Source organism: Bombus pascuorum, chromosome 6 (assembly GCF_905332965.1).
Source record: "Bombus pascuorum chromosome 6, iyBomPasc1.1, whole genome shotgun sequence".
NCBI lineage: Eukaryota > Metazoa > Arthropoda > Insecta > Hymenoptera > Apidae > Bombus > Bombus pascuorum.
The window spans coordinates 5,066,140-5,087,760 of record NC_083493.1 but is presented as its reverse complement, the minus strand read 5'-3'; the positions used below and the strand labels follow the sequence as shown (position 1 = coordinate 5,087,760).

General features: G+C 31.2%; 1 protein-coding gene across 5 annotated transcripts in view; it reads left to right on the top strand.

Moving 5' to 3' along the window:
* The window catches only part of LOC132908177 (uncharacterized), a 31,137-nt gene that overhangs the window by 3,848 nt on the left and 5,668 nt on the right, over positions 1-21,621 (top strand). For 3 of the 5 annotated variants that reach the window (XM_060961912.1, XM_060961910.1, XM_060961911.1), the window contains 10 exons: positions 8,394-8,563; positions 14,870-15,120; positions 17,293-17,378; positions 18,168-18,357; positions 18,956-19,323; positions 19,712-19,940; positions 20,058-20,206; positions 20,602-20,696; positions 20,782-20,955; positions 21,345-21,542. In XM_060961912.1, coding sequence (XP_060817895.1) covers positions 8,501-8,563; positions 14,870-15,120; positions 17,293-17,378; positions 18,168-18,357; positions 18,956-19,323; positions 19,712-19,940; positions 20,058-20,206; positions 20,602-20,696; positions 20,782-20,955; positions 21,345-21,542 — 1,803 coding nt within the window. In that variant the 5' untranslated portion in view covers positions 8,394-8,500. Of the gene's footprint in view, positions 1-3,001; positions 3,299-3,630; positions 3,794-8,393; positions 8,564-14,869; positions 15,121-17,292; positions 17,379-18,167; positions 18,358-18,955; positions 19,324-19,711; positions 19,941-20,057; positions 20,207-20,601; positions 20,697-20,781; positions 20,956-21,344; positions 21,543-21,621 lie in introns of those variants that run through there. The other 2 variants (XM_060961909.1, XM_060961908.1) reach the window with 2 other exon arrangements.

The window sequence follows — 21,621 nt, the reverse complement described above, 5'->3', positions numbered from 1 at the left end:
AATTGTTGCCCTTTTGTTAGAAATGATTTATTAGGCTACACATTGGAATTTTCGGCTGTCAACTATCAACTTATATGACGCATATATCAAGAAAATTATTATCTATTAAGAGTTTGCTTTATTTTGTAAATTGAATTCTTCATTGAAAATTGAATCCCCATTACCATCCCAATATACTGGAATATCAGATAAAGTTGGTATTGGAACAATTGGTGTTGAGAATAATGATATATATATATATCATCAATTATTATATCTTCTACTGTACAGACATCGGTGCTATCTGACAACGAACTGTCAGAATCGCTACGTATAAGTGGCGTATCTTCTGAATTATTGTTCAAAGCATCATTTCTAACTCTTCTTAGAAATGTATAAGAGGCTTCTTAAACTCTTTTGGATACCTAATTTCGTTATCAGCTATTCTATTAGTGAATCAATAGTAAATCGACGAGAAATAACATTCTGCCTGTAAGCGTGGCGATGCAATAATAATATTTGTTGAAAATAAAAACTCAATAGGTGCAACGCATTATTGAAACAAATAACGAAACGCAACAAATGCATCGGTAGCATTATTAGAACAAATATGTCAGTTGTAACGAAACTGTTAATCGATTATATCATTTTCGAAGGAAGTGGCTCTCACGTCTATTTATTTTTACTTCTTGTATGGTACGTATGTAGATATCATCTTTATTTATCATGAATTTAACAAGATGCAGTGAGCTAACGAGATCTTTTTACTACATATTTTCTTCATTTATAAAGAAATCTATTATCCATTTTCCAAACGCAAAACAATATTCATTGCATATTATATTTCGAACTTAATTACAAATAAATAAGAAATGAAAGCATTGCATATACACGGTTATTATAACTTTTATATTAGCGAAAAATGTTATTTTAAATAAATTCCACAATGAGAAGCTATCAATTTTCGCACATAATCGACACAGGGCGACGCATGACCAGAGATGCGTCCCTGAGATGCTTTTTTTTCGAGAAATTCTCTGAAATTCTCGAGGTAGACGGTGAGCACATTGCACCATAAACGCGGAGTCGTTGGATCGGTACGTTATGTACGGGTTGTGGCAATGTAATGCGGTATAGTAAGGTATGGCGCGTAAGACAGATGTTGGTCAGGAAACAAATAAAAGAGAAAGAAAAGGAAAGAGAGGTCGACGACGAGAGCTGGTAGTTTGAAAGCAATCCCACAATCTGACGAGTACTGCATTACTATCATTAGTCATTTCAGGATATCTTTTACAAAAGATCTTAATGATTTATAACGTTAAGCTTAATGTTAAGCCGTAATACATACTATTCTTACGAACGAATAGCCTTTAGTTTTGGAAAAATTAATATACCATCGGATCATTCTTCGTTCGATTTATCGAACTTCATTTACAAACATTCATCTGGATACGTACCATGATATTGTCGATATAATTACTATTTTATCTTTCGTTTCACAATATAACAATCGGACAACATGTAGGTACATATTTAGCGAAGTGTTCGCTCCAATTCCTAGATAACTTAAGAAATGAAAGAAACTCCTGATAGGAACACTAATGATAGGAAACACCGAATGACATTATACACACTATACACAAAATATAAATTATTATTATCTATACATGTAATCATATCCTATTACTATTATTGTTGTTGTTGTTGTTATTATTATTATTACGAAACTGTCACCACTACTATTACCTGTTATAAAGATTTTTAATTGCGCCAGATAACATAGATGTTATATGAAAATGTCGTCTGGAGTGGAAATTTTACTTGTCGACATGTTACACGCACAATGCCGTTAAACAACTATTTACAAACGCCATTAGCATCATAGATTTCAGGGACCAGCATAGTGATAATGCACTCTTACATTGCGTTTACGTGCACACGATATTAATCATTGTTCTAATCTAACATCGTCCTTCTTCGTAGTAAATATGATAGTTGTGAATATGTTTTAAATTTAGATAATTTGTTATTATTTTGCAAGATAAAATACTATATATTACATAAAATACTAAAATATAATTCGTATCGGAAAAGGTTAAACAAACTTGGAGTATACAGAGATATAATAAATTTAATAAATAGTTTACTTCTATTACCTACATTTCATGGAGATTGCTATATATTTATTAAAACGAATTTAATCGTTGTAAATGGATAAATTTGTATTGCCTTAAAATTTAAAAAAAGGAAAGGAAAATGAATTATGGATTATCATATAAATGTGAAATAAAGAAGAAGGGAAATCTTTCTAATGAGAAATAATAAATTTTCTTTAACAGATAACAAGATTTCGTACACATAAATACATGTAGCATAAAAAGATAACTATATGTGTACAATGTACACCGATCCTTGATTAATCAATCCTCCAGTTTTTAGAGCAATACAGTTCTAATCAATCGCAGAAACATATTTGTGTTCGTGACTCGTGATAAGGGTGGCGCAAGCGCGAATATAACCAGTTCTTTTCGAGAAAACAGATGGCCGGTGGCGTCCTTGGCGTACTAACAATTTGTTCGCATCCAGTACGAGTCCGTGTGCCGGTAGGAAAGGATCCGCGTTCTTCCACTAACAATGGAAAATACGAATATGAATCCCCGTCATCCATCGATTTCAATTATTATGGTGCCGTGAAAAATGGAAAACGGATTATCTATTAAGATTATTTACTGATTTAAGAGAAATATTGTTTACCTCTAGATACTTGTTCTATTTAAAGTAACAAAGAGAAGAATCGAGTTTTATATTCAATGAATCGGTGCGTTTACACAAAAGTAAATTTTTATTTGAATTTCGATTAAAAATGTTAAAGCTTAAGGAATTTAATAAAATTTATTTTATTAATACATTTTAGCTTATGAAATCATTCAAGATAATGCAAATCAGAGTCGAAAATTGTTGTGCAATTATTCGTTTCTCTAATCTAGACTCTAGACTCTAGAGGAAAAAATCTTACTCGAAAAGAAGTGAAGAAATTTTTTTCATTCTCTCTAATGCAATTGCAAAATTTTTTAATTATTCAGATAACATTCAGAAACAATTCAAACGACGATAAGGACTTGGAGACGAAAATACATTGAGAAACAATATGTGAAAATTGAATAAATTTTTCGAAATATAATCTTCAACTTAACATTAGGGAAGCAAGCGTCACAGAACGATATTGAAAAATTTTAGTAACGTACTTACCTCGTGTCGAAAGAAAATTTTGTACAGCTTATCAAAGAGCAGTTATATTATATCACGAACTCCATCAATCGTAAGTGTTTTATTTTCTTCTTTTGAATTACGTTGAGGCACGACTCCTTCCTTGCTTATAGCATTGTGTTTTTACGTTCAATGTCGAATCGCTTGTTGAAATCGTTCGTATCATACGAAAATTGCCGAGTGAACACGTACATAGGTTCAAATTAACAGCACCGTAAGAACGCAGCTATCAAATATTTATCCTTAGAACGATGATTCATTAAAAAGAACCGAGCAAGGCGAGGTTTCCAGTACCCGTATTTCTATTTAAAGATCGTTAACTCTATAATCATTTTGTGTACGATTTGTCAAAACATTTCTGGTTGGTTAATGTTTCTATTTGAGGTCGTTAATCGATGATTTTATCAAAATAAAAGTGACGGACGGAATAGGACGCCACGGTGAGAGTATCACGGTGAAAATCAAGAAGTCGTTCGAAAAACAAGTATGCAGCTACTTTCCAGCTTTATGACGAGGCACCTGACGCGAGGAACATCTTTGAAAAAAGGTATGGTACTTCGGTCCGAGCATCAGGTGAACACTCATTTAGAACAATAGCACCGTAATTACTACAACAGAAATACTAGCTTCTCGGACTACGTTTTTCTTTGCTAGACTTCTCTTAGTCGTCGATTATTTTCTTTCCTTTTCTTTCTTTCCTTTCTTTCTCTTGATACATAGACACTCAATAACGATTCTCTCACGATCAAAGGATGTATCGAAACTAAATTGTAACAATTTTTAGTGTATATTTTTCTATCGTATGGGCATAATTGTAACATATTCATTCATTTCAATTTCCAATTTTTCGTTTATAATTGCTACGGATTATAACCACCTACATAGTATGAAATATGAAACAAGTTAAAATTTGGTGTACATATTCAAAGAGGAAATATGCTATTTAACACTTGTGTAACGCATCGTTGACTTACATTACATGTTGAAAGAATCTATCTTGAAGAAAAATAAGAAAGAATAAATAAATACAAGCTTAGTATGATAGCATTCTATTAAAGGTAGAAAGCGCATGATCTACATTATTTGATCAATATGAACCGAAATATCCAAGTGCAAGTAAAGTTTGAAAGAAGGTCTTATAATCACGCGATATTAGTATTCTACGATCAGTGCGGATAGTGCAGTGATTCTTAATTAAAGCATTACCTTTTGTATTCAAGATATACACTTTCTGTAAGTGTGGCCCAATGAATGTTAATTGCAGTTCGAACAGGTTTGGATATTTTGACGTATATATATAAATATATTTCGACTACTTTTGGTTTTACGATATAATCAGTACATGGTACTTTAATCGCTTCGCAAGCATATACGAGATATATCGCGACTTAATATTGTTCGTACGATGGTCACGGACGAGTTATCCTGCAACGCAATACCGTTCGTATAACGGCATTACGAGATTACGAGATATGCCGCGAGTCTGCTTTTCTGTAATTACAGCTTCTAATAAACAAACACGCGGGATAACTCGTCTGTAGTCATTGTACGAACAATATTGTGTCGTGAGGTATCTTGTTCTTGAGGTAGCGAAGCGGTTAACCGAGTAAGATATCTTAACGCCCCTTAGCGTTACATACCTATCATTTAAAAAATGTCGTGCCTTTTATTATTGTATTTTTGAAATAATGTACAACTCAGAAAATGTTGATGCAAAGGATTAAATATAGCGGTTGAAAAAATGCATTTTCAACACAGCACTTCTCTCGCGTTTTAACATAACAGACAAAAGTTGTTTCCGGTGAACTCTGTGAACTCACATTGTGAATGTATCGTATGTAGAAAATAATATTAGGGGACACTGCAAAGAAGATTTTCCTTTCAAAAATTAGCCATGTGCCTAAAAATTGCTACGTTTTTAAGAATTCGAAATCCAGCAATAATTTTTGGATATCAATATGGTTGAAAAATAAAGAAGAAGCATCAGGTTGATATCAATGAAAGATATCCGAAAGATTGAAATTGTTTGTAGATATGAAGATACGTTTTATTTATAAAAACAATATATTTTTTCTATACCTGATATTTAAATAATTGTAATAAATGATTTTGACGTGAATTTTATATTAATTTCTATTCGTTTTCTTTTTTTTATCTGTTCGCATTTGAAAAGAATTGGCTTTTTGACTTTAAAAAATATGGATTCACAGTTCTGTAACCCGAGTACTAGAAAGTATGTTAACGCTTAGAAAGGTTGTGGTATCAATTTCTATGCAAGGGGCGTTTGTAATGCCAAGGTCTTGTCCTCGATTGTTCCTGCTTGTAGCCTTAAGTATATCAGAGATACATACTGACGTTTCACTTTTCAGTCATAAAATCATATCCTTCAGAAATCTGTAAACGAATCTAAGATCTCCAGACACATACGTAATATGTACGTAATATGTAGGGTAATACATATTGCCGTCCATAAGAAAAAACAAAAACAATATATGTACATATCTAGTAGTAAAAAAAGTATACTGTTCTTTCAATTAGAAATTATCAAAAAACTTGTGCCAACTTGTAGACTCCAATAACATTGAAAAATATGAAAAATATTCTATGAATGTTACATATAATCACTTTTATCTTTTTAATATCGAATGTTAAAAAGCACATACATACGACAATCATTTTTATCATAACCATTTTAATCATAACTACTAAATATATAATTTTCCAAATGCTCGTAATAATTATAAATTCATACGTGCATGTATACAAGAAGGATTTATTTGTATTTAAAATTAACGAAAATGTTTATTCTTATAATTTTCTTACTTTTATAAGCAAAGCGTATAAACGAATACTGTTTATGAATGTTTTATACAATTCAAACGAAATATAATGTTTTGGAAATTTAATAATTAACGAATTAGACAAATTTATTTCGTAACTGGTCAAAAATAATAAAATATCATCATATTTAAATCTATAGATTTAGTTTATCGATGTGCAAGTAGAAAACAAATAAATGCTAATGAATTCAATTAGTAAATTGTATCACGCATTAACATAATTAATCTCTTCTATTCAAAAAGAAAAATATGATATTTTTTCATTGAAATACAAACAATAAAAAAGGGATGTAAGATCGCAGATATCTTGTTTATCGGTTTCAATCTTGGAATCGCGTTCAGGATTCACGCGACGTTTACAGGGGACGAACATAAATCGAGGTAGACAACTTAACAAATGAATCAAGTAAACGCGACATTTCTCGAAGAGCGTCCTGAATTCATCGTACATGTAGATTGCGGTATCATTAATTGCGTTCAAACGACGTCCATCCTTGTACTTTCAGTTGGATTGTAATTGATATGCATAATAGTTGGGAAAACATTAGGCACGAAAGAATCCCAACATCGTATAAGAACATAGTCATTAACCGTGCGGTCAGAAAGAACCGAGTCGACTGATGCATTTTATGTGAAAATGTGTTGTATGGATCGTACTTTAAAAAATTAACTTTTATGCATATCCATAATATTATAGTACAATATATTGTATCTTTTTGGATTCAATCGCATCAATTTATCTACATATATTGGATTGGTCGGAAAGTTCGTTCCGATTTTTAAAGAAAATTCAAACGCACCACATTTAAATTTCGATATACATTTATTGAATTATATAGGTGCCACTTTGTTCCACAACCTTTCTCCATCTCTCACGTAATTTGAATATTCCATTCCTTCCAGAGCCTTTCAGGTTTTTCGGCGAAAAACTTTTCAATATGATTTTTTATGTCGACCAAAGAGTTAAAGTTTCTGCCATTAAGGGAATTTTGTAATGACCTAAATAGGTAAAAATCTGAAGGCGTAATACCTGGTAAATACAGTGGGTGGGATAGTACATCTCAACCAAGCTCCAACAGTTTTTGTAGAATAGTCAAAGATACATGAAGCTGCGCATTGTCCTGATAAAACACGACGCCCTTCCGATTCGCTAGTTCTGGACATTTTTGTTCAATTGCCGCCTTTTTTTCCGAATTTATCGTTTGGTTGTTTGGTAGAAGCACATAATACAGGATTCCTTTCCAATCTCATCAGGCACAGAGCATAACTTTCTTCGGATGAAGACTGGCTTTTGGAGTGGCCAAAGGTGATTCATTCAGCTCTTCCCAAGATCTTTTCCGCTTAATATTATTACAAATAATCCATGTTTCATCTCCCATCATTATTTAGTTAAAAAATGAAGTCTCCTTGTTGCGTTTATAGAGTGAGTTGCAAATGGAAATGCGATCCATCAGATGTTTTTCCGTAATAGCTGGGAACCCATACATCAAGCTTCACAAAATGCTCGTGGGTAGTGGATTTTGATATTTTTAACATTTCCGCTAATTCATGTATCGTATAGCGTGGGTTATTCTCGATCAGTGTTTTGATCTGATCTTCATCAATGGTTGAGGGGGTCCTTGATCTTCAAGATTGAAATCACCAGCTTTAATGTTACCAAACCACTTCCGCACAGTTCTTTCAGTTATAGCACCGTCATCATAAACAACGCATCTTGTTTGCTACTTGTGTAACATTTTTGCCTTTCCGATAGAAGAAAAGTATCAAATACCTATGACGCACTTTGTTTCCTCCCATATTTAAGAGTGCATAAAATTAACAAAGATTAATGTATCCTAATCAAACTTTTTTCTAAATTTCCCTAAAATATCACCTTTTAGAATAGGTATACATGTAATTTGTTTTTAATCATTCTGATACGTTCAGACCTGTCCTAATGTAACCTACCAAAAATCGGCATGAACTTTCCGAGCAACTCAATAATTTTGCTTAACTTCAGTAATTTAAAAAAATACCTTTTAACATGTAATTTAATATCTAGTATTTAATAATTTGTAAAAAGTACTATTTCTTCCTTATACTTATTGTGTTTATTACATTATTAATTATACTTATATGTAACTATAAATAATTACTTATGAATTGATGTATTTCATTTATTTCCTTCAACAACGAATAGCTTATTGTTAGATAAGAATATTAATTTTTAATCTTAATCATCTCTTTTCGCTTTATTTTATAAATACATCGTACATATATTGAACATACAATTAACTTCTTTGTTTGCCTTTCTTTCTTTTTTTTCAGGGAAACGTGAAATTACTAGAGGCGGTAATTGTTCAGGTTTCATAGGAGGTCCACCCAAATCGATTAACGATACCATTCGATACGGTACTGTACCTGGGGATGCCAATATGATCCCTGAGGATACTGCACCAGACGAAGACTTCGCTTTAGCTATTGCTCAAAAATCTCAGGTGCGACAAATTCTTTTGTTTAACCGCACATATTCATAATGCATGTCGTATTTATCTATTACAACACATCAAAGTTTATGACACAAAATAAATGACAGACAAATTTTTCCATGTAAATGACATTAACAAGTGTCATTTAGTAGGAAATTAAATATTTTCCAAGCTGTAACATGTATACATTTAATATTCTAATAGCAATAATAATAATAATAACAATAATAGTAGTAGTAGTTTTTCGCTAGTTTTACAAAATAAACAACTCTTTTCTTCGTCACTCACCTAAATATATATACGTTCTCCAAGTTATTACACGTTGCTCTTGTTAATAGCTTTGCTTTCTTTAAATATTTTGGTAAGCTTCCTGTGGTTATTTTCCTGTACTTCATATTGTATCTAGATCTTTGTATTTCACTCCATTGTTTCTGTCTTTTATCTTTTACATCTTCTTTCCTCTTTGGTAGAATCTCTTTTGCATCCACCTTTCTCTCCCATAATTACTTTATTCCTTCTTGGCTATACCTACATTCTTTGAAGTGTTCCAGCATTTCTTTCAGTCTTTTACTATCTCCTTTTCCGGCTTCTCTTTCTTTTAGGCAGTGTTTAAAGAGATTTTCTCCTCTATCTTCCTTTCGTATTTCATCGGTCATTTTGGAGATATAATCTGGAGATATAGTCTGTTGGTCCAGAGTAGTATCCTAACATCCATCTAATATATTTTTTCCAAGTCCTTTTAACTTCCGTCTTCTCTAGTATTCTAATATAAATATTAATTGATATATCTTATGCTAGATCACATGAATACTTATTATATGTACAGAGCAGCTTTCACAATTGATTCAAAAATAAGATCCTTTTTTATCGTCATTTACCAGAAAAGATATTCAATTATAGTTAATCAGAATTATATCCATAATGTTTAAAGGATGAAGCGATATGGTAGAAAAAAAAGTTGAATGATTTCAAATGAAACTACACATGTGTATTTATATAATTTAACAAATTTATATTGTTACTTTTTAATATCGTTCTCCGTTTATGGTCTTTAGATTGTTACCAACAACTTAGTATTTACAATTAGCTGTAAATCAATCTATCTTATATATTAAATGTTTAAGCTAATAATATAGATACCATTTTATCTATTATATTATTTTGTAGCCAAAAGTCTTGATTATTTGAAAAGTATTTCAAAAATATGTGTACTACCGCGTTATTACTCTCTTAATCTTTTATGTACATGTATGCATTTGAAACGGTTATTTAAACTAGATTACCATGTATACACGTATGGTTATTATTTGATGAGAAGATCATTGGAATCACTATCGGCTAAATTTTATTCATTGGACAAGATTATGAATATGTGTACATTATACATACATATGTTTTCTTACGATCACATAGTTAATGAACATATTAAGATTAATAGTGTGCTTCTAATATTAAGCATCACCAGCTTTTGCCAACATATTAAATTATTCATTCGATAATACCGCAAAAAAGCTGTCACAATATGATATCTATTACAATTTTTCAACCACTTAATATGTATGACTAAAAAATCGTGGATGCCACACTATAATTAACAACCGATACTTGAAAGTTTCTATTCGTGGTACTTGATAAATTAGTACCTACCTATCTATTAAAGTAAAAAAATACGTATAAACATCTCCGTATGATAATGATGAAAATTGTCACAATACGAAATTGCTATTGTTCATGAAAATGTCTCTTATTAACATTGTTTCATTTCATGTAAAATGCATTACACGCAGCTACATATATACATAATTCTAATGGTCCGTGTTCTTGCAACAGCGGTAGGAATTTTTTGACGGAATTTACGTGATTCGAATTGTCAACCTCACCAAAGGAACAGGCACACAAGAGATTTTCCGGGAAATATTCCTTTAGGGTTCTCGAGTAGATGCGACTGAACGTCGCGTCGCGTCAAGTCGGTTGAATCGTTGACTTGAAAATACGTTGTGTATTATTTCTTATACTATATATACTTTCACGAAATTAAGTTATTCCTTTATGAAAGAATTATAATTTATTAAAAAAGGAAACAGTAATATCTGAGTAACATACGTATATATATATATCAGAGAAAGGGTAAAGGTAATGGGTAAATATAATATAATTTATGTAATAATAAAGGGAAATGTAATTATACGACGATTTCAATCCTAGTAATAATGAAATGTTTGTTGCTGGTAGAAAATTTGTAATTTTGCCTTTATATTACTTTACTAAACGACAAGTTTGTAATGTTACAGAACATAAATCCACTTATATAATGGATTCACCGTTCCCAGCGTGTAATAGTGGGATATTTCAATCTTGAGTAATTAGATATTCATACTAGATGCAAAAGAAAAATTATTATATACGTGGGAAATACTCCAAGTAACGCTTTCCAGAGCGGAACTCGTGAGACTTGTTGAGTGATTTTTATCGCTGCATTCCTTACCTTGTCGGCTCCATAGAGAAAAGAATCGGTCTCCCTATTAAGATGCGAATTCCTCGAAGAAAAAGTATTTATTTCTATCACAAAAGGTTTTCATTCCTTGCACAATGTTAGTTCTGCGAAGAAGAAAACAAATTTACCAAATCAAATTAATAATTGCAACACAAGAAGCAAGCTAGAATACATTAAAATATTTTGTTGAAATTCTAATGTTTTATTAACATTTATATTTAACGCAATAACGAATGTTTTTTACGGTATTGTTATTTATAATATACATACTTAATGTTTCTTTGACGACACTATTTCCCCTGCTACGTACTAAAAAATTCCTTCAACTTTCGAAAATAGGTACAGTTAACATTCATAAATAAAACATATTATACACCCGTTACACTCGATCACGTTCTATAATCTTTTAGGCATCTATCGTTTGCAGGAAAATCGTCTCGAAAATTATTGTTCCGAAGTTATATTCTTTACACAATTCAGATACATCTGGTGCGCTTGGAAATAATACCAATGCAACGCGACGTACGGTACACGCATATACGTATACGCCTAAGTATACGTGAAGGTACAAATTGCAATGTAACATATTCGTCAGGTTTGATACGCTTTCAAAAATTCCAGGATATCCTCGTACGTTTGTTTACGCTACGCGGTCTCATTGTCGCGGCGTGCACCAATGTGATTATTGTCCAAGGATACCTATTTCGTCTTGAAACACCACAGATCGATATAATTATTTAAGATCGATGTTGATCATAAATAACTTAGCATTGGACGACTTTCTAATTAATGAAATGTTACGTTCATGACAAGACAGATAGTATTACTATCATGCAAACGTACATAAAAGCTATAAGGCAAGTTTTTCTTCATGATCTGGATATCTAAAGTTTACCAGGTAGGATCGAAGGATACATGGAAAGAATACGTTTGTACCAAGCAAAACCAAGCCACATCATCTCTAACATTTTATTAATATATACTTTTAAATCTTCGTTCGTATTCAAACGTTAGTGCATTGATTTGATTACAACTTTTTTGATTATCTATTAAGACCTATTTAGGAAACTATACGCTTTTACAATTATTTCTACATGATACATTAAGACACTATCTTCGTGCAAAAATATCGTGATTACTTTATTATGTGCTAATTAAAGAAAGATGAAAAAAGACAACAACATTAACTTCACTTCGATAATATTCAATATCAAATTTAGATATGCGTACATAATGTAAATGTTAATGTTTTCCTAGCGATTTATAGGAGTATAAAACATTTCGTACGCAACCTTTCTATTCCAATCAATTACTTTCATTCGTATATCTTACAATTAATCTAAACATTGTCAGCTTAATGACGTTTTCCATAACGTGACAAAGAAAAGTTTCTTCCATACCTATATATACCTAATACTTACCTCATTGTAACAATTACAAATACATAATAGTACGTACACGCGATGTTGCGTGAGTATGTACATAGATACATGTACATATGTATACACTGCAAACATTGTGGGTCGCGCACTGTATCCTCGCCAGATGAAAGTATACATAACAACTTTTATCGTATACAATTTTCACTTTACTCCCTTTTTCACTAAGCTGATTTTTTCGTATACTTTCTCAAGAACGCGTTTAATAACATTAAACTGCACGTATGCACATGCATTTTACGTCGTTCACAAAATACTGACATCCCAAAATAAATTTTATATTGATATTATAAAAGAACGAAAAATAACATAACTGATATAACAGATTAGATTATATATAGTAGGATAGTAGGATAGTAGGTTATTCGTGTACAAGGTGCAAAAATGGTAAATGTGAAGAGAATCGTAGCGTGATTTTACACCTTCTGACCGATGAAGATTTGTAAAAGTCGAAAAGTTTATGCGAAGACGACCTTGACCTTGAAATTAAAAGTTAAATATTTTTTCATCGCAACGTATCCTACTCATCACAAGGAACAAAAGTCTCAAAGGAACCATTTGTTGTAAATAACCCCTTCTCCCAGAGAGAAAACGTTAAAGTTTTAATAATTCTGAAACTGGCTTTATTCACAATGTGTTAACATTCTGTAGTCAGCAGTGCAAGAAAAGTAATATCTACCGATACAGATTAATACCCTAAATATGTCATTATATTGTGTATCTTCCTTTCTTTGTTTCCTTTTTTCGCTATTTAAGCAGTTCCGAACTCACACTTCTCATTTTAGTTAATCTTCTCCACCAAATTACATATAATCCCTCTTTCACTCAGATAATAAAAGCCACGTTCAATTCGATATATTCCACTCCGGCCTCTTTTCCATGGTTGATTCGATAGATATACTAGATAGTATTCTGATAGGCGTCCATGATCCTAAGTAAAATACAATAAAATTGATCGTAAGCGACGCAAAGTATACTCAACTTGACATTACTTTTCAACGGATGCAAATTATTAAATCGAACTCTGAACGATATATTTTACTCCGCAAAGAATGAAATCCAGTAGTGTCAACTCTGGAGAACGAGATGATCCATGGGGAGCGGCTCTGTATTCTGTCCACGTTCGCGTAATTTGCCAAGGAGTCGTAAACGTAAAAATCGCAAATATACTGCACTTTTTCGATAACAAGTATCTAGATACATAATTCCTGTCCATTCTTTATTAAATCTTCTAAATTATTGCACATAGTCTTTCGCGAACACAAATCCTGGCATCTGTTGATTGAGGATACTACTGTATTTATTACGCGGTTCAAAAAGCGTGGTTGCAACTTAAGTAGTATCCAATGGAAAAAATTTCGTCGAGCAATATAGCTATTTGGAATGCTCGAACGCGTCGAATTTTATAAAATTCGTATTCGCCGATGATTGATTCAACAACTATTCTATGTAAACCCATTAGCAAATAATAGGCATGAGCAAGGACGACAAAGAACCTATTCTTCTTTGAGGATGCGGAGCCGATTTGATCTTCGATATGAATTTAAATGTTGCAATATTAATTCTTGGTTATCGAATTGTTACCTTAGTCGCTGAAAATCTCATTGTCGCGGAACCTTTTCTGCGCATAAGGTGTCTTCTATTGTTCATATGTCTCCAGTTTAAGAATTATTGAAAATTTAACATTTCCTTTCTGGGAAAAGGGATCATTTGCAATTTATGGCTTTCTCGGGACTTTTGTTCTTCGTGATGAATAGAATATGTTGCAATAAAAACAAAAATTTGATTCCGAATTTCAAGTGTAGAATCACGCTACGAACCTCTTTACACTTACTTTCTTTACACCTTGTACAATGATACTTGTTTCATTTCTATCCATGTAAAAGATATTAAAAAATCATCACAAATGTTACGCGATAAACCTTATTTTTACCCAGCAATATCATCAAATTTTTACCAAGTTTAACATTTAATAGCATCTTTTTACATTAAAGAACAATCAAAGAGCAAGTTATATCAATATAACTGGAAAATTTTGTATACCATCGAAACAAGCGATTAAAAATATAAATGTTACATTTATAAATGCAAAATTAAAAATAATTCATCCTCGAATAATATTCGAAGAAGAAAGCTACGGCAAATATGTATAATATACCTATTTACTTTTTCTGTAAATATATATCGATAAAAAAAAATAAAACGTTCTTCACGGAACATAGTTTCGCCATGAATAATGGAACAATGCTATTTTTACTTGTTAGTAAACTGTTCATAAAATATAATGTTGCTTCGATCAAGAAATACAATAATCAATATATTTAATACCATCTTTATGTTTTAACATGATATTTTCGTTAAGAACAATAATTTTTTTTACAGAGAGATGTAGAAGCTATTCGTGCTGCTTTATACCTTGGTGTGGCTTTTGCGATTGCGTGGGTGATAGGTGCAGCAGATTTATCAATAGCATGGCTAATGTTAGTGCTAGCACTAGCATCGACAATACTTAAAACAAGGATGTCCCGTTTTCTTGAATCGACCGTTCAACACGAATTAGCCAGGCTACGTCGAAAAAGAACTTTATACAAGGATGAAACTGCTGAATGGCTAAGTTTACTTCTGAATAAATGGTAATCATGTACTTTTATAAATATACATAGTATAATATGTATAATTATCGAATAACTAACCTTTTTTATTATCATTTCGTAAAGAAAGTTGAAATCGTTTCATGCATAAAATAACTACAGTTCCTTAGAGTAAAAAACACCTCTCTTAAACTAAATTTGTGTAACAACAAACTTAAAACTGCCATGTTGTTAAAGGAAAATAATATTAATTATTATATGCCTATATCCATAATTATTAATTACTGTGTTGCTTATTTCTTAAATATCAAATAAGACTAGAAGGTAACAAAAGTAGTTGTATTTATCTACTGCAAAGTATCTTAATGATACTTTTTTTATTTGAAATGTTGTACCTACGCGACATAAATTCCGTTCTTTTTCCCGACATTAAATCGTTTCTGTCGATCTTTATCGTAATACCTTACAATATTACATTTACAGTTTCGTACGAACCCAGAACTAATAAAATCAAATTCAATTTATCAACAAACATACATTTATATATGTATATGAATCGAAATTATCCATCTTGTGTTCGGAAATGTGCGTGATCGTTAAAGCTTCGAATGTCTCGTGTAGGCGAACGAACGTAGTTCAAGAATCAATAGTATGCGGGTATTTGTAAATATTCCACATTCCATGAGTGCAACCGTTGCCTTTCACATTTCACCGCGTATTTCATACGTATGAATACTGTTGCTACTGATGTGTAGTTGACAAAATTAGATTTCGAATAGCAACCTCTGTTCGTATTCTAATATGCTTATTCTGAAGTTAGTTCTTTTTTGATACGTATACATATATACATATGTACCTCCTATCTCCTCGTAACAAATATCAATATATACGGTGTATTTTGAAGCTAATAGCTTTAAAAGGTTTCAATTCAACAACAATAGTAATTACATTGAAATTGAAAGTAATTTTGAACGATATTGAATCTTTGCCTCGCGATATATTGCGCCCGCTAATCATATATCGTGCTTAGGTAAGACTGTTCAGGCGAACAGTAATAGCTACAACGCAACGTTTTTTCATTTGTTGGAATTGCCCAAGGATACTAAAATAACACATAGGAGCTCGACTGGGAAAATGTAAAGGCAATACTACTTACTTGGATAGTTGATAGACCCATTCAAGCATCTCTAGCCATCGAGCAATTCTTACCAATTTTCTTATTAGTATTATACTTTACTATTGTAATCCTTACTATTTCAAATTAAAAAGACAGTGGAAAATAAAACAATCAACCATTTGCGAGGAAAAATGATGTATGAATCGAACGAAATTATCGAATTTTATATTTGAGAAAATATACATAATTTCTTTTGAATAAAATTCAACTCTATTACAAGAATCTGTAAGCTTCTAAACATTAAAAAAATTTACCATACGTAATCATAAAGATTTGGTAATACAACCTTAAAACTATTTTGTACTTGTGCTAATAAGAATGTATGTAATAATAAGGACACAATACGATTATAATTTATTATGTATACAATTAGATGGAACAAGTATTCCAAAATCATAATCCATAAAAAATACGTGAAACTAATGTTTAATAAATTTAAGCTGACAAAACATCTATTTATATTAAATACATATACGTATATCAAGTAAATCAAAGCGAATAATAAAATTCGCAAGTTTCTCGCTGAAAGCTAGGAAATTACCAGCATTATCAATACACTGAATTATTAATGTTGATCTATAGCCCATTTTACTTGATTTCGAAATTTTCTCGATTATAATCAAAATATTTAGATAATTAGACAATGTTTTTAATTATGACAAATATACGTATCCTACATGCAAATTACTAAAATCTGTACCGATAAATACTTCGCCTTTGATTTAAATTCATTTCTATGGCATTCTATAACCATTTTGATGAAATTAACAAATTGAAATATACATATTTCTTTAATTGAGTAAAAATTTATTTTTCAAGATTCAAAATTGATTTGTCTCAATTTTATGAAGACTAGTTTCTAAAAAATAATATTTAAATATTGAGCTTTCTATTTAGTGATCTTTAAATGTTAATTGTTTATATAATGTTATATTAGTGTTTAATCAAGAACTAATTACCTCTAAACGTGCATACATATGTATCAATATAATATTTTTCTCTCGTATCTGCAACTTACTATCTCATTTATAACGTAGGTGGAGATTTAGCGCCACCAGTATATTTTCTTTAGCAAAAGAAAGACTGGAACCTCTTCTAAATGAAGCCAAGCCTGGAATACTTGGTGAGTTTTCGCAATATGTAATTATAATGAGCTAGTAAAATATGGTAGATTATGCTATTTAAAGTTTTTGTAGGATAGAACCGTTTACAATATAAAATAATCAGTCAAAAAGTAGAATTTATTGTAAATAAGCACGTAATATAAGAGAATATCTATTAGAAAAATAATATTTAACAACAATTTGCAAACTACTATCCAGTTTTGAAATTCGGTATTAAAAATATAGTGTTAGTATGCTTCGTATGTATTAAATTAAAACTAACATAGTAAATATCTACAAGATACCTTTTTTGACTAATTCTAGATCTCAGAGTAATTTATATCAAATTGCGTAACGCTCTTCTTTCTTTCTTTTTTCTTAACATAATAGATGATATTTTTAACATTTTTGATAAATCGTTATCTTAGTTCTTAACTTTCTTAGTTAATTCCACTTTTCAGAAAAATGTAATTAACGAAATCCACGTGTGTCGCATTGGTATAAAAGATACAGATTCATAATAATATGACGAAGATTATACCGGAAATGCAATAGATATTCAGCTCATTTAAATCCTAATTTCATACAATTATATTAAACTTATTAACAATAAACTTTTAATTCAGTTTTATCAATTTACAAACGAGTGGAGGTAGACAACAATTAACGACTAGAGCAAGAAAGTACTCTCTCTAATTTCTACAAGAACATAAACTTAATGAGATTGATCATTTATAGGAAACTTTACCATTGATTTAAATATTTATGAATTTATAAAAGACTAATTTCAATGGAAAATATCATTCTAGGACCACTGGAATTAAGAGAGCTCACATTTGGCGAGCAAACCCCATGTATCACACGCATAAGAACGGTAGATTATGCGAACAACGATGACGATTGTCAAACAAGACAAATGAAATTGTCAATCGAAGCTGACTTACGCCTCGATTGCGAGCAATTTCGTATGCTCATCACAACAAGACTATTTGGAAAAGGGTTAGTATATAGTATATCATCTACATGTATAACAAATATACATAACTGGTATAGAAAAGAAAGTAAGATTCGATTACATTCATAATAATTTCAAAAGCCTTCAATTTTTTCATTTTAACAAAAAGAGAATATAGTTTTCGGAAAATGAAATCCGTTGCTACTTTTCTTTTGACTAATTATACTTTGCGCGAGAGAAAAAAAGATATTACACATATTTTCCAAAACCATAAAATAATATAATATAATTAAAATATTATTATTATATAGATAAAAAATATAATATAATTCCGTTTCATAAATAGCAAATAAACCATTGTTCACGACATACATTCGTGCCAAACACTAAAACGTGCCAAAACTGAAAAAAAAAGAACAAACTAAAGAGAATTATAAAAGATGAATATTTGAATAACTTAAAGTAAAGGTAATTGTCCGGAGTTCAAGAAATGACATTAGATTATTTAAAATATTTGATTACGTATTATATTGTTAATGTATTAATATGTTAAAATAAAAAGATTTATTTTAAATATTACTTACTGTAATAGCTGATTTTCTGATCTTATTACGTTTCAAAAAGTTTAATCTGGAATTAAAGGGTTGGCATGGACATCGATTTGGCCGTGGAGAAACTGTCTCTTTCGGGTACTATTCTTGCCACCCTAACTCTTGATTCCATGGCACCGTTTCCTCACGCAACATCTTTAAGCGTGAGTTTCTTAGAGAAACCGGATGTTTGGTTCAGCGTGAGAATCTTGCGAGCAGTACAAATGATGGAATTACCTTTAATTAAGACGTGGATTCATGCGGTGGTCACGGACACTTTGGCTAATTGGATTGTCGATCCGGGTCACTTAGAGATGAATCTGAGAGCTCAAGAACAACCTGGACCCAGATTCGATTCACTAACTAATTCCATACCACAAGGAGTGCTTACCATCGTTTTGTCTCAAAATGGAAATTCAGGTACTGCAGATTATCGAAACAATTTAATAAATACCATACAAAAATCTACAGAATTTACATATTAGTAGTACGAAAAGAGGATACATCAAATATTGAAAATGAATATTCAAAAAAGTAAAAGTGATAGAGAAAAGTAGTAAATAGAAAATATTACAGTTTAATAGCAAGTAGTACAGTTTAAAAGCAAGTACAAATAAGTTTATGGTCCAAATGAAATCTTAAGCGCAATTATGAGACTGCAAGATACGCAACATACAGAAAAGTTGCGTATATTATCTCGTAAAATAATATTATATTACAATTCTGAAAATATAATTTGCTGTTTCTCGAAATGCTATTTCACAAAAAGAAAAAAAGAAAGATAGTATTTGCGTTTTTTAATTCATAGCTCCCATCATCGCGGACGAAGTGAGGTGGCTCGTGGTAACATTAGGAGATCAAAGGCGAATCGTAACTCTTTTGAATTCCACGTGGAACGAGAACATATCTTTCTTAATGAGTGTCTTGGAAAACGAGAAAGTCTCTATCAAATTAAAAGCAAAACGACTCGTCAGCACCGTCACATTGGCTCAGTTCGAACTCGCGCTCGGAGCATATAATTGGGATAACTCACAAGTGTAAGTTAATACACAGCTTACAAATCAGTTACATCAGCTTAAGACTACAGAAAAAGTAACAATACGAACTGAAGAATACACATTTATATACACAATTTTAACATTTTCATCCGAAAGTATCGAAACCGTATTACAACCAAAGAAACCGTCCCGGATCAGTGCTAACATTCCAAACATCAACGCCCGATTAGAATATACTGCGCTACCAAAACTGGATCCAGACTTGCCACAACCGGAATTGATAGAAGATAATTCATACTTATCGGGTAATTGAAATTTTTTATATTTTTATCTATTTCTATTATATTCCATCACTGGCAAAAATCATTGCGTAATTTTTTTAACCGATGTTATTCTATCTGATATTTTGAGTGCCACGAAAGTATACCAATTGAACGCAAAAATCAAGTAAAATAAAACAAACATCGTAACATTGGTATTTCAAATTTGTAGCTTTCAAACATGATCTTTTACTATCCCATACTTCATTTGCCTTTATTAAAGTACGACACACAATCATTAATCTATGTATTTTTTGTCAATTGTGTTGCAATATTATGGTACTCTGCATTACCATTGAATGATGATACATATTTGATAAATTTGATGTGACTCGTTATGTGTATTCGTATGTAAATTCATGTATAAATATCATTTTCAGGAGTACTTGTCGTTTATATTCATTCAGCGGAAAATCTAAATAGCGGTAATTCCCACTGTAATCCTTATTGTATATTATTCAACAATCGTAAAAAGGTACGCTTTTACATATTATAAAAGAGAAACTTGTTAATTCGATTTCCTATTTTACCCACCTAAATACTGTTTATTTAACATTCAGGTAAAAACAACGCATTATATTCGAAGCACTACATCGCCGTGTTGGGAATCGAGAGCACAATTTCTTGTTCAAGATTATACTCAAGTATCTCTAAGTTTTGTCGTATACTCTTGGAATATATCAAAATCGATTGATGGCGATATGCTTGGGCTCGCTATATTATCTTTATCTCAAGTAAGATTGCATAATTAATATGCAGAAATAACATTTTGGTATATACATTTTTTGACAAGTATTTCAAGTATTTATCAGATATTGTTACATAGAATACTTGAAATTACACTTCAAAACATATCATAAGGTGTGAATGCTCTTTAATAGAGTTCATCAAAAACACGAATAATATACATTATTCATCTTCAATTCACGTCGAGATAGAGCAAATATTCTAAGAAATTTGTTCGGGGAGAGAAGTGCAATTTCTTCTACCCTTTGCATATAATACCTATCACTTTATTTTCACTGTATCGGTGTATTAATTCATTAGACATCTGTATAATTGGTTTTAATTGGTTTTATTATGCTACACGAATCTAATTAATTAACAATATGTTTTTGTTTAGGAAAATACATGGACAGTTAGAAAAGAATTGATTCTCAGTGGATCGAACATTACGTCAACAATGACCGTTTCTGTATTATTCTACCCTGTTAAAAGTATACAGCAAATGATCACCAGCCGAAGAAGTAGTTTGATTTTTCCAATATCAGACGAGGAGCCAAAATCTAAAAGAAACAGTCTACCGTGGATGCAACAGGCAGTTAGTACAATCGATGAAAACAATTACATACGCGTATTTATTAACACCGGTATAAATGATACTACATCTTTACTTTCTT